Below are 14,516 nucleotides of genomic sequence, written 5' to 3'. Positions count from 1 at the left end.
AGTGTTTCTTCTTGGCCACAAATATGGCATTTCCCATCAACACGATTGGAATTTTTGGAAAATTGGATCGTCATATTTTTCATATTTCTCAAAAGTGTTAAGCTTAGGTGCCCTATAGATGAATGTTGCAATGTTACAAATTACTCATAAAAACAAGTGTGTAACTTAAAAAGAAAAGTAGATGAGGATACATCGAAATCGACATTACTTCACCATCTAGCCTAATTATCCCAAATTAGTTCCAATCGTGTTCATCACTTATTGAAAGTTTTGTTGACGGACGTGCTAATTTGTATTTTTCGGGAATTGCGCTCTCTGGAGGTTTCTCATCTTTATCAAACTAGAACGAAAGGTAATGATCTTTAATATGTAGAGTGCGCCGTTGTGAGTTCTGTTTATCGGTCCTTGCATGCTTGTTTCCGGGCCTCGGCCAGGGGAACCGGAACCAGGGAACGAACAGCAGCGAAAACGCTGGCGATGGCATGAGGTCATTTGCACATGCGCTGTACGTACATAATAAACAACCAAGAGGACAGCCAGACAGGACAAGCAGTTTCTTGGAAATATCCGGCGGGAGAGAACGTTTTTTTGTACCGCAAAGACAAGAAATTTGTACAAAATAGGCAAAATACGCGGATCAACAAAGGTGGGTAGAGTTTTTAAAATATCCTTTGAATTAAACATGTTCGGTGTGAAGTTATTTCAAAAGACGAGAGTAGTACTAGGCTACTACTAGTAGTACCGTGCACTAAGTGACATTTGTGACGTGCATTATGAATATAAATACCGGACATAAGTCTGCGAGCTGTACTGTGGTGTATAGATGCATGTATTTCAAATATCTTTGAGCTAAACCTTCTCCCAAAGTATTCTCAAAACCCACCACATCGCAGGATATAAATGATTGGCGTCGCGAAACACGACGCGGTCTCTTTCAGTTCACAACACTGAATATTTGACGTTTACCATATCGTACGATACATGTGTTCGTTTGTTTGTTAATGTTGTCAATAGCTGTGTTATATTGACAGAGCATTTTCCATTCACCTAAAGGTTTCTGCACAAAGACTAAAGGGGGAAGTAGCAACCGTGAATATACCCTTCTCTCACTACCGGAATGGTGTAGTGTCGGAATTCTGACAGTTTTTTCGCTATCACAGATACTGAAACAATGGAACTAGGGTGATCTATCTAGGTGCACCACTACGCTCTGTTGTTGTATTTTAAAGTTCAAGTTCAAGTCATGGAGCCCCAGAGTAGTGATTCAGGTAATGTGGTTTCGAATAAGATAGCTCACTGGTTTAGATTAGTTTCACCTTCGTCCATACAGAGAAGTAAAAATGTGAAAATTTTGCAAGATTCAGAAATGCAGGCAAATATTAAAGTTGTAAATTTACATATTACAGGTACAACATGAAGTTGCAAATTTACTTTTTAGTATTTACCTTTCTAGAAGTGTAACTTTTTGATTGCTGCTACTAGGTATAATATCCTGACAGTTTGAACTCATTCTTTGTAAAAGAATTACAACATAGAATATGAGATTGAGAATAGGCAAAATGTGAAATAATTAAAGTAAATGATTTGATAATGATGTATTGTATCTAAGTCAGCTGCAGCAGAACTTGCAATTTTTAACTTACTCAGTCAACATTTGCCTTACTTTACAATCCACCTTCAAGTATAATATCATATTGTTCCCGATATTTCAATAAAATAGTAATGTTGTGTAAAATTGCAAAGGCATTCGCCGTTCCACATGGATGGATTTATTGTTGTTCCGCGGTAATTCTTAGCTACTTCTACTTCAGTCACTTCTTCCAAAAATGACTGATATGCTACAAATTAGACAATACAAGTGGTGGTAGTGCAACAGTCAAAGTTTTGACAGACCCAAGGCAAATTAATTTTCAACAACCGTAGAAAGATTTCAGCATGCCATTGCCTCTAACAAATCCTAAGTGATGTCAAAATACACTGGTATAATTGCTGACCTCAGTGATGCTTACTGGCCAGCTATCTCTAATAATATTGTATGGGATTTTTATCCCTTCTCCGATTCTCTGCAGCTTGGTTCAACCATTCCGTTTGAAAATAATGAAAAGATGACTAAAACTGACCAGGCTCTATTTTAATACCAGTAATGTTAATTTTATGACACTACTAAGAGACGGTCTGGAAGGGAGAAAATCTCACGAGATGGCACAACAATAGCAATGGCTAAGGTGTCTCAAGCAAACATGACCATATGGAGTAGATGCACTACATGTGTACCGTGAAGGTTATTTTTACATGTGACATCTTGCAATGTGTGGCCTTAAATGGAATTTTGGAATTGGAAGGTACAAACATTTCGTTGCATTTGCTGTGAATCATGTCAGTGAAATCTGCATTCGGTGAAATACTTGTCTGGTTAAAATATTCTTTAGTGCCCAAGGTCAATTTCCAAAGAGGTCCTTTGTCCAGAAAGGGACAGTTTGTGTTAAACTACAGTTGTTTCAACATTGGAGTATTCTGTCACACTGTTTACAAGGTATTTAAACATATAGATTTTAACAATCTGATTAAAATTCAATATAGCAATTGGTTGGTCTTTTACGCTTCTAGTCTAGCCAGCATTGTAATTAACTTCAATGTCCTGAGGCCATTGTCATATTGTGGCCTCTATTTCAGTGGTCCTCCCGTCACTAGTGAAGGGAGGGCCGCAGAAAAAGGACCACAATACGAATGCGTAAAAGACTGACCAATTGCTATATTGGATTTTAATCAGATTGAGATTTAAAATGGATGTAAATTCTGTCATGAACACATCTGTGTAATTTCATGTAAACATTGGAAGCAAGGTACAATTCTAAAAGATTTGTTCAGAAAACAATATTTCCTTGGAAAATCCCATCACAGTGACACATTTGAACTGTAAATTTTGTATAATGTTGCTTCTACAAGCTAAAACAGCACATCATGACAGTGTAAATGGGATCCCGTGAAATTCTCGTCAGATGTCCTTCTAGTCTAGCCAGCATTGTAATTAACTTCAATGTCCTGAGGCCACTGTCATTGTTTGTCGCACTTGTTTTCTCCATAGAACCTGCACTGCCTGCTCAGCTACCACACTGTTGTTCCCCAGTGTGTGTCAAACAATAAAAAATTATATTTAGAAGTTAGTAGTCTAGAAAGACTTTTAGTACAATGTAAGGCCTTTAGTTTAATTGTCAATGAAACTCATTGATAGGCTGTCTTCAGGAGGCACGTTGTTGTGCTACCTTAGGCCAATTCAAAAGATGTGCCATGACAGTACAAAACAGGATATTTGTCATAAGTTGGTGATTACAGTATGCTAAATAGCGTGTACTTGTTCTTAAAGATACAAACATCATGTATCAGTTTGAATTTGTGGCTACGCACCAACATCCCTTTATAAATTATCTTTCTCGTGACTAATGAATATTTCAGGAGGGTCAAAGGTCAATGAAAAGAGCTGATGACTCATCAGATCCGTTCTGAATCCATTTTATCCATCAGCTGATTTGCATGCCTGCCATGACTGATGTCTGTTTATAGGGAGTACATACCTGTATAATTTTATGAAACAGCTGTTTCATGTTCCAGAAACATTTTCCTTGTGATACATTTGTCTTCAATAGCTGTATGATAGCACTTGGAACATTTTATTTGTTCATCTTTGTTTTACACAGTCTCCACAGTACTGACTGATTGTTAAACTAATGTACAGATAGTTGTCTAAGTTGTGTAACATGAAGTAAACAGAACTGTGAAATGTTCCGCTCTTGCTGAACCCTTCGAGTGCTGTAAATGTTCCCGCCAAAATTTTTGTGCAAAATTTTGCAAATTTTTAAAGAAATTTTTGTAATTTTTTGACAATTTTGGATCAAATAGACACTACATTTCATTGGCTACAGTTTTTGATCAAAATTTGGAAAAATCTAAAAAAAAATTGTCTTAATTACACTTTATAAAGGTTGCAAAAATTGACTTGGGCGTTCAAAGGGTTAAACAGCCAAAACTGGAGCTATTGAATTTTACTCCCAAGTTTCTGATACCGTTCTAGTTCAAATTGCACCATGGTCAAGTCAGTACTGGCTCTAATATTGATAGTGTGTCATGTATAATGCAAAGATTCTGGCAGATTTCATGGAGGCATGACATGGAACACGTACAGTACAGTATTTCAAGATGTGTCAGTTTTGTTTTACAATCCTGAGTGCGAGAGTTGCAGTCACATATTATTAGGTTCCCACATTTTGGACTAGCAGTTTTAAACCCATGTGTGTGTCTGAAACAGAAATTCATCGATCTTCCCTATCTAATAAATTCTGCCAATTCACTATGCTAATTGCTATGCAGAACCATCAGGTCATCTCTAAGAGTCTAACGTTTGAGAGTAAAATTAAAAAGGTCCAAAGTGGGTATTATTTGATAAACCATTTTTTCGGCCAATGAAACTGGCAATTCATTGCACTGAAACAGTCTGAACCACTAATCCTATCAAATCCTGTCAGAGAGTATCACTTCCCCATCTGCCAAAATCAGTTGAAAGTGATATTAAGCCAACTCTATACATATTTTCACCAACATGATACATTATTGTACATGTAGGTTTGGTCACTCAAATCATATTTACACTACCTAGATATTCAGGGGCTTTCAAATATTCTCGGTTTTTTAAAATGCGACATGTAGGACGTGTTACGCCTCACTTGTTTTAGCTGACTTAACCTGATGGTGACCTATGAACTTGGCAGGACAAGGGTTCAACTTCTATTCGCCATTTATGATGATGAGAAACAATGCAAATGAAAATTTCCATGGTCTCTTCATTTTACAATTACATGACACGTATTTGCAGTTCCTTCTTATATATGTTGGTTGAATTTGTCCAGGTAATAGCAAGGCTGCACAAACAAACTCTCAATCAGATAGATTTTTGCCTTTCACAGCAGCAAGCAGTTGATGAGAACGCGTCACTCTGCATACATGTACTTCTGGAAATAATCCTAAACCGTCCTCACAGTAGTGTTAAAGCAATTCATTGAACAGAGTGACAGTTTAGACTTGTAGTTTCATAATAATAGTCAATCAACAGGAAGAGTCACAGGCTTGATATCTAGTAAGGGAAGTATACGAAAATAAACACTGAAAGTGTGATATTTGAATATTTTCAGTTCTGTTGGAAATTTTTTGGCAATCCATAAAAAGGAAAACATTGATACCTGCCAGGTGTCTAGACGTTAATACCAGCACTATTGTGGAAAAAGGATCTGGTAATTGTGTGACGTCAATAAAGTTCAAACCATTTACTAACAGAATGTAAATCGCAAGCGTATTTTTGGATTTTTTCTCATCTTCCAAAAATGTACCGGTACGTGTGTATCAGTGTACACAGTGGTAAAATTAGCCCTCCATCTCTGGTTCTACCAGCTGCTCAGCATCTCATTAAATGCCTAGCATGCAATGTACAGTGTTGGATGTCACCCAGCCATGCCTACTGTCATTTTCATGATGAAAACGTGCTTGTTGTAAAATGAAAATGGCGCATATCCGAGCCATATAATAAATGTCTTTTAAAGTTTGACGTTTTCTGTTTGATCTTTGGTCACAGACATGCCAGGGAAGCCAAAGCATATGTTCTCACAGTGCAGATGAAAATTTTATCAGTGTATAATAATGTACGAACCATTTCATCAATATTTCTTTGTCTAGTGGTTTGAGTTTGTTATGGCAAACAGAAGAGTTCTGTTGCACCAAAATTTGATATTGAAGGTTTCGTGTGCGTTCAGACTCATTTTGAAGTTAATGTACAGGGTATAATACCTTCACAATTATTTCATCTTCAAGGATTCAAAGGATTTTCCTTTTTCAAAGGAACTAAGCTACGAAAAATACTGTTAGTTTTGACAATACTCTCTTTCTCTTTGACAGTGTCGAATGATTTGACGAATTCGAACAAATGACGTTTGACATAGCAAACAAAGAAAACCAGTAGACACAATTTCAGCTTCAGGCTTATTGTATGACATTGAAATCCCCAATTCATGTCCATAGACAAATTAGCCTCTTGGGCATTAGTGTTTTGCATGTCTCCACGATACAATGATTAGGGATAATAATTCATTTATAAATATGTCGGCAGACTGGTGTCAAATTAATTGTCTTGATCAAACAGTGTAATGACTCAGCATATTATCGCTGCAGAGGCAGACATGCATACATGTAACAGTTCAAAAATCCAGTCTCTTGTGCATAATAGCCATAAGCAGTGGTGCTATACAAAGTTTTATGAATGCATGAACTTGTCTGACGGAAATGTGTGTGCAGCAAAGACGAAAATTTTTATTTTCTGTTTGGGAGGAAATATAGAAATGTATATTACTGGTAATGCTGTTTCTGTTTTATTGTTTTGAGTTTATTACAATTCCTTCATTCTTTGACGTAGTGACCATTTCCCCTAACTTTTGAGATATTCATGTAAATATTACCGGTATGTCATCAGTGATTTTTTTTAGTGATTTATAGTGAGTTAAAGTGGCAAGTATAAGAGACATCCCTTTGACACAAAGTGAAAGGGGTTTTACTTGGAATCCCCAGCTGTATACTCTCTCCTAATCCTGAACCTAATGACTCCCTAGGTTACTAGTCATGAATTTAAAATGCTGTGTGTATCCGCCTAACCTTCACTCTTGTCCTGTATTGAATTGAGATCCATACTTTTGCCAAAATTTCAGTATCATTCCACTTGCCGATGTACAGGATAGACATTGAGGTGTTATCTCACTGTGTAATGAGGAACACCACAGTGGAAGCCAGAAAGGGGGCTCTGTTATAGCCCTTTGAGCGCCAAAGGCATTTTTTGTCACCTCTATAAAATGTACCCCAGTCAATTTTTTTCAGATTGTTTGCCAAAATTTTGATAAAAAATGAAGCTAATGAAATTTGATGTCCAGTTGGGTCCAAAATTATCAAAAAATTTACAGAAAAATTCATAAAAATTAGTAAAATGTTGCATTGAAATTCTTGTGGGAAAATTACCGTCAGTACTGAAAGGGTAAAATTATACACAAAATAACATATTTCTATAGAGTTGTAAGTAATCATCAGAGCCAGCATCCTAAACTCATCAGAATTCCGGTTTCATTTTGTGAAAATTTACCAATAAGCAAAATTGGTACTTCCTACTACTGAAAATATGACACTGATAGAAAAATCTTGATTGCAAATCTAGTGTCATTACGGTAATGGATGTGTTAAGTATAAGTAATGTATTTGTCGTGTCATTTGCAAAGGGTTATGACTTTCTAATCAGCCAAATTATATTTAAATCCACAGGGTCAGCAAATATCATCCAATTTATTGTACTGTACACAATCACAACTTTCAGATAATGTGAAGTTCTTGTCAGAGTGGAGAAGAGGATTTTAAAAGGTAGATTGCATCATGAAAGCGAAAGATGTAAACTTTTGATCAAACTTTCTTCAGTGAAACTTTCAACCTTGCTCTCACCAAATCAAGAAATAAAAATGAGGGGTCACTGTACAAAGTATGATGTTGGAGAAACATATTACCTGACATTTACTTGTATTTGAAATCCCAAATAGCCACCATCCCTGTGTTAACACTATGAGGAAAAAATAAAATTTTAGATTTTCAAAAAACTATGACAGTGAAAATGTTTCTTGCTCCAAGAGCTTTGAAATGTACCCCTACAAGCGGTAGATCAGAAAAGAATTGTAAAATTTGAGAGAGTGAATATCTGCCCCCGAGGCACATTCTACCTTAAATCCAGATTAATTGCCAAACATAAAGAGTTATGCTTGGCAAGCTGAATTACTGTAAACGGATGGTGTCTCTTCTTGTAGGTAATATCTGATTGTAAAATAGTCATCCTTTAAGATATGAAGGGCCTCATTTAATTGCATTTTAGTCAAGAGAGAACTTTGATGAGACATCACTTTGACGACGCGTCTCATTGAAGTGATGGAGCCGTTTAAGTATCACCGTTCACAAGGTCGTCTGCAACCTCAGCAAGTGGGTGGGCAGTTTGGTGAAAAATCCTACTGTTATTGCTAATCACTATCTGAGGAAATGGCCGTTTTTATGACTGGTACAGATATACAGTTTCCTTTTTTTTTTTACAAGGATGGTTGTAAAGGCAGCTATTGTGAGGTCTTATAGTTGTTACGTTGGTGATGGAAGTTGTGAAGCACTCTGATGTAGCCGGCACCTTTATGGCTGTGTTGTTGAATTCTATATGACAGCAATCAAAGATGTGATAACCAGGGGAGATTTTTTGTCATAAATCAAATGCTCACAAATCTTGCCATTGCTAAACAGCATAACACACATTTTACTGTGCTTTTGAGTCAAGTTCAAGGCCAATAGAGCTAATTTTAGATATCTACATTGTGACTTGGAAAAGTAAATATTTATCAGCAGTTTTATTAAATTTGTAAATATTTTGTCAACACTTGTAAATATTTGTTTTACATTGTTTTCAAACTCTTACAAATGAAGGATACAACTGCAAGAGAATTTCCAAATTGTCCGGCAAAATTTTAAACTGTACTAAATGTGCATGAAAGATTGCAATCAAATCTTACAGCGATGAATACATGTATGTACAAAATAGAATTCTGAAATTAGTGTAGAAGAAGCCAATGTTGTACATGTGTACCATGTTAAATACATGTTGAACAAGTTCCAAATTGTGATGGGTGCTTGTTGCTGCACAGGGTTCTACCTTTAGCAGTATAAAAACTGAAGGCTGTATTGTTGACACTGGTAACACGATACCACTCATTCTGAGGACATCTAACTGTGACCTGGTCTGCCCTTTCTGTGGTTCTGTTTCTGTTTCCCCCCCCCCCCCACTTCCTTCCTGAACTTGAATTTGATCAGACTTGACCTTCAGGTCAGTCCTTGTGCATACAGTGACATGAAGTGTTGTAAATTGAATTGTATTGCTTATGGTCTGATAAGGTATTTACATATGGGTTAATCAATAATACATGAATATGCCCTCCACAAAAACAATTGACTTTGCCAGTATAGTATGTCGTGTAATCAACAGTTTAACCATTGTTTTCACAATTATAACTGTAGACTGTACACTGTATATAATTACCAAACATAAAGGATTCTCAAATTTCGGTATCCCGATAGCTTAATACAACAGAACTTGAGAAACTGTAGGTGAATTGGTCTGGTTACATAGTGTTGTTGTAATTGGCCCAGAAGACTGACATGTTCGCTTTAAACGGCCAATCAGAGGTAGGATTTCTGTTTGTAGTAGTCTGCTGATCTGGCACAAGATCTCTTTCAGGTCCCGAGCACTGTGAGTGTGAGGCCAAATATGATATTGTAACTCCTGGTTCCATGGCTGTGTGTACAGTAGTGAATTCCCAACGTCTGCAGGATGAACAGGTGTACCTGAAAGCCTCTTGATTTATACCCCTAACTTCGTCGTTTTAACGATATAAGATGATAAGAAGATTATTGTATGGTCAGTAGCTCTGATCTTTGTCAGTTTTTACTACATGTCTAACCTCTATACCATGACTTCAGTTTCTTCAATTTTGTAATACATTTTGTGTAGGTTTTTTGAGATGCCCAGTATTCAGATTGCCTGGTTATCTTATACCTGTAATACCTGAGTACTGAATTGGTGTTTCTGTAGGACAACTGAATAATGCACAAAAATTGAACAACCATTCAATTCAACAACATTTTGTTGACAAACTTTCTTGAAATTCCAATCCCAAAATCTACCTATCATGCACTCTGGCTTCAGCGTGAATGCAACCACTTCTCAAAATACAAAAAAATTGCCACTTTGGACCCTTGCAGTCTTAGGACGTGACTGACATGTGATAACGGTTGCCGAGTGGGTTTTACATTCAACAAGTTCCCTTTAATTCATGGGCAAAGTACCACGAAAGTTGTCAATCATTATTTTTCAGTTTGGTAGTTAGGCCTATGTACAAGGCAGTGGGGCAAAGAATTGCTCAGTAAGTTTGCTTGAAAGTTGGCTTGTCTAGTCTTCCACATGTCATTCTTGTTTGCCCAGATGGTAAAGTTCATAAGGTCAATGCTGCCAACTAAGTAGTGATCTTTGAAACTTCCTGAAACTCAAAACTAAACAAAAACATGAAAAGGTTAAATTAGAGGACGCAGTACATGTGCCATGGGGCATATGATTGAACTGCTGACCTTTCAACACACGAGAAGTTGGTGTGTTGTGCTTCCTGATACAGCTTCATAGAAACTTGCTGCTTTAGCAAATGAATAATTTCATGAAGTTTGAAGTGTCTAGAGATAATCTTTAACAGACTGACAGTGATGTAGCTAGCCCAGGAGTATGTACAAAGCTTGTATTAGCCTTTTTCAATGTTATTTTCAAATCCACTGTAGGACTACTGTAATTCAGATAATGGCTTTTTGTCTACATGGCCAGTTTACTATTGTAGGATGTTACTGGGCCTGAGGCCACAAAAAAAATCATTTTTTACCTCTAATGCTAGCCCCATCTCTGGCTGAGTTGATTTCAACCCATATTGCTGTTTGGCTGGTCTTATACAGGAAGAAGGAATGGAATATAATGATTGAGAACAAACTGAACTGACCAATTTGACCCAGAACAAATTGTTGACTCGCTGCAGAAAGCAATTTTCTTAAGGTGAGAGAACTTGCATGTATCACTGGAATTTCAACAGCATGTCTAATACCTTAGCAACAGTGAATCCTATGTGAAACATTCTTGCTGAAGTGTTGGTTGGTACCATGGTAGGTTCAAATTACTCAATCAGCAGGGCCTGATACTTCTCAGATTTTCCCATCATCATGAATATATGTACTGGGGTATTACTGATTCACGTGTCATAGTGCTTTCTCTATCTCTCTGATTGAACAACGACGGCAGTGCACTGGCATTGTAATTTTGTTGTGAAACCAGCTTACCTAACTGAAGTTAAAAACTGCACAGTTTGAATAAACTGTCCTGTTATTAAAAACAACATAAAATGAGCATTCCAACAGATTTTTACCACTCTGTACTGAAACGCTGTCAAACATTAACTTTAAGTTTGTAGAGCTCCCATTCCAAAGAAGAACTCTCAATTGTTAATATGTATCACTGGTTTTCCAAAGATCTTGCCAAATATTGCATCTTCTTTCTTTAAAGTTCAGATATTTTTTTTGTATACAGTCATCACAGATTACATGTAACATCACTTGCAGAAATATTCTCAAACATTGGTGATGTACGACATGAACATCATAGACTCCAACACTGTACAGTAACAGTGAGGTTATGCTTTCAGTACATGTTCACATTAGCACACTCCTGTTCAGTATTAAACCGGCTCAGCACCTGGAATCAACCAGATTTGTTCAGTTTTAGAGAAATTTTAGACATTCATGTTCTGTTCAGTGAAAGTACAGTTAAACTGTACCCTAAGGGAATCAGTGTTGCATAGGGAAGTAGCATGAACTTAAAATTGCTAAGACTGAGGGCACATAGTTTGGTAGAAATTTTGTTTTGGACTGGGGAAGTTTAGTGTAAAATAGTTGTGGTCATGCTCTCTGAACTGGCTGATAACCTTCATCAACTTTATAATAATGTTTTGAACATCAACAAGTACTTATATAGTCTATTAAGATTCCAGTCCCTATAGTGTGCATTTCCTGAAATTGCTTTGCATCGGTCATCAATGTAATTTTTTTGTCCCATGTTTTTTTGAACGCTGTTATCATGAATCTGTCGTGAATGTTGTTTGTTATGTTACGAGAGAGAGAGAGAGAGAGAGAGAGAGAGAGAGAGAGAGAGAGAGAGAGAGAGAGAGAGAGAGAGAGATCATTCGGTCTGTTATTCAGCTTTTACTGCCTCTCATTTTCATCAAAATTTTGGAAAATTTTGGTTTTATTGTGTTTTAATAAACATGACTGGTACACCTCTTGACCAGGTACTGTATTGGTATACTATCAGTATCAAAACCAGGAAATGCTGGTCATAACAATAAATACCAGGAAATGTTGGTCAACACCGTAAATCATGTCTTCTATTTATGATGCTTAATTTATCAACACATTGATTGTACATAGAGTTCATACCTGTATATCATGGATGATTAAAATGTACACATTGCAAAGGGACATCATCATGGTTTGATCGAAAACCCTTTCATTCCTCCTCTAAATGAAAGTTTTGGGAAGTGAGTAAATCTAATGACGAAATTTTTATTTTAACTTCCCCAAAACGATAAATTTCCGAATTATGTTGTTCAATTTTACAAATGGACATTTCTGGACAAAATCTGAATGGGATTTTGGTATCATGCGTATTCACAATTTCCATGGCGTAATTTTGGCATATTATGAAAATTTGCACACAGTAATTTAAATAGGGCAAAACCCTTTTCCTTGGATCATAATTGAGTTTTTTGTTTGTCATTCACTTTTTTATCATCCATGGTTTCTGACCAAGATAAAATACAGACTCTGCCTGAATTGAAGGAGCAGAAACATATTATATATCTTCACAATTAATTCATTAATAAGTTGATTTGGTGGTTCTGTAATGCTACTGTGCCATGTCTATGTTGAAAAAAGGAGAAGTGACTGTAATTACGTCAATGCAAATCATTCACAAGAAGTGCATTTTGTAAGGTTCGAGCTGAGAACACAAACAGCGCTTCCTTGCATGGCCTCAGCCTGAATCGATCATTGTATTGAAGTTCACATGAGGTCATTGAAGTGATGCCTTACACTGCAACTAAGTGGCAGCAATCACAATCAACCACACAGAACATGAGTCAGTGATGTTTAGGGTCATGGACAGTCTGTGTGCATTCACACAGGATTATTCCTAATTTGAGTGCTTTCTCTCCGTCAGAACTCAGCTCTGCTGGGACTCTGATGTTCCCCCCGAGGTTCTGTTAAATACCCGATGAAAAGATGCATTTTTCGTGTGTGTACAATTACATACTTACTGTTAAAAGGATGAAATCTTTCTTTAGTGCAGCATGAGTTAAAGAAATCAGTTCCCAATTTGGTACCCTTGAGATTTCAAAGTTAGCGGAATAGTATAATGTGAATTAAATTACAAGTTGAGTTATCCTTTGTGTCAGTTCTTCAGTTCATCCCTATGTATGTACATGTTGGTCAAAACAATCTATTTGAAATATTGGAAAAGGTGTATGGCTAGAGGTTTGTGTACCCTGAGCTGAGATTGTGATGGAGAAAACATTTGCCAAAGGAAAGGTAGTCAACATTAATTTCGATTTGTGTACATGTAATTTGTTCATTTTATGTGTTCAGGTTCACAAAACAGCTGTATTAGAAATACTGGACAAATGGAGTTTTTTATCAATTGCTGTAATATTTTGATGTGTAAACTGGTATGTAGGCACTTGTGAATTGAAATATTTTTCAAATCCTGTTGATTTCTATTTGTTTCCCTATGACCAGCAAATTATTTTTAATAAAAAATAACTAGTGAAATGCCCTCTTCAAATGACATCAGTGCAGTGTTTCCGTTAGCGTACAAACTTGCGTACTGTACGCATATTTATGGCTCTGTACGCAAAATAAAATCGCTTGCGTACGGATGTACGCAAATTTCTGGCTCTCGACTGAAAATCAAATTGTTCGCGTATGTGTTCAAAGACGTTCTCAGCACACGCAAGTAAGTGGGGCGTCGACCTGTTGAAACTATAAATAGCACGGAGTGAACGCGTACCAAAGACGTCCCTAGCGAGTTTCAGGTCACGTTCGTTGATGTTCACATACCAGCGCAGACTGAACATAGTTTCTCCTATCTACAAATCAATACTGTAGCTGTCAATCATTTCCACGCACATTGACTTTCGACCAATGACAAGACGTGCCTAAATAACTTAGAAACAAATAAACTTTTATCATCACACGATGTTTTTTTCTTTCCCACGGGCTTGCACAATCATTTCGAGTCGCTTCTCCACGCACGTGTTATTTGCTATTTGACTGTTGATCCTCTATCCACGGACCGGGCTAGACGTAAATAAATATGTCGAAACGTCAAAAGACACTAGATTCTCTGTGGAAGACAACAAAGACTACAGAACCACGCGTTAACGACGATGTTCGTGACACGGAGCCGGGTGATAATAATGAACCTAATAACGCTACCGAAGACGTTGGAATTTCAACACCGCATGCCTCGGTTTCAAGCACAACAGTTACCGATTTGGACACGCCAAAAACAGACGGATAAAAACATCAAAACGAAGTCGACTAAATGAGAACGTCATCGATGACATCATGATGATAACACTGCAAGGGCCAGACATCGGAGAGTTTGACTTCCAAAGTGCGATGCAAGAGTTTAGACGGCAGAAACAGCGGAGAAAATAGATTTGTTTGACGTCTATTTAGGGAACGATGACGTCACCACTGATACCAGCGGCAGCCTCTGTGTATTAGAGGTACTTCTTTGTTTTGGTTTTATGAGGTCAGTGGTCACCGTA

At 37.0% G+C, this 14,516-nt stretch overlaps 1 protein-coding gene across 2 annotated transcripts in view; it reads left to right on the top strand.

Annotated features, from left to right (window-relative positions):
• The first annotated feature begins 513 nt into the window (after nucleotides 1–513).
• The window catches only part of LOC139131377 (protein furry homolog), a 46,572-nt gene continuing 32,569 nt past the window's right edge, over nucleotides 514–14,516 (top strand). Inside the window, exons 1-2 of one of the 2 annotated variants that reach the window (XM_070697393.1) lie at nucleotides 514–646; nucleotides 1,054–1,268. In XM_070697393.1, the coding sequence (XP_070553494.1) occupies nucleotides 1,244–1,268 (25 nt within the window). In that variant the 5' untranslated portion in view covers nucleotides 514–646; nucleotides 1,054–1,243. Of the gene's footprint in view, nucleotides 647–1,053; nucleotides 1,269–9,332; nucleotides 9,518–14,516 lie in introns of those variants that run through there. The other variant, XM_070697394.1, reaches the window with a different exon arrangement.

Source organism: Ptychodera flava, chromosome 4, assembly GCF_041260155.1.
Source record: "Ptychodera flava strain L36383 chromosome 4, AS_Pfla_20210202, whole genome shotgun sequence".
Lineage (NCBI taxonomy): Eukaryota > Metazoa > Hemichordata > Enteropneusta > Ptychoderidae > Ptychodera > Ptychodera flava.
The sequence above is the reverse complement of the archived record's forward strand: the minus strand, read 5'-3'. Positions and strand labels throughout refer to the sequence as shown.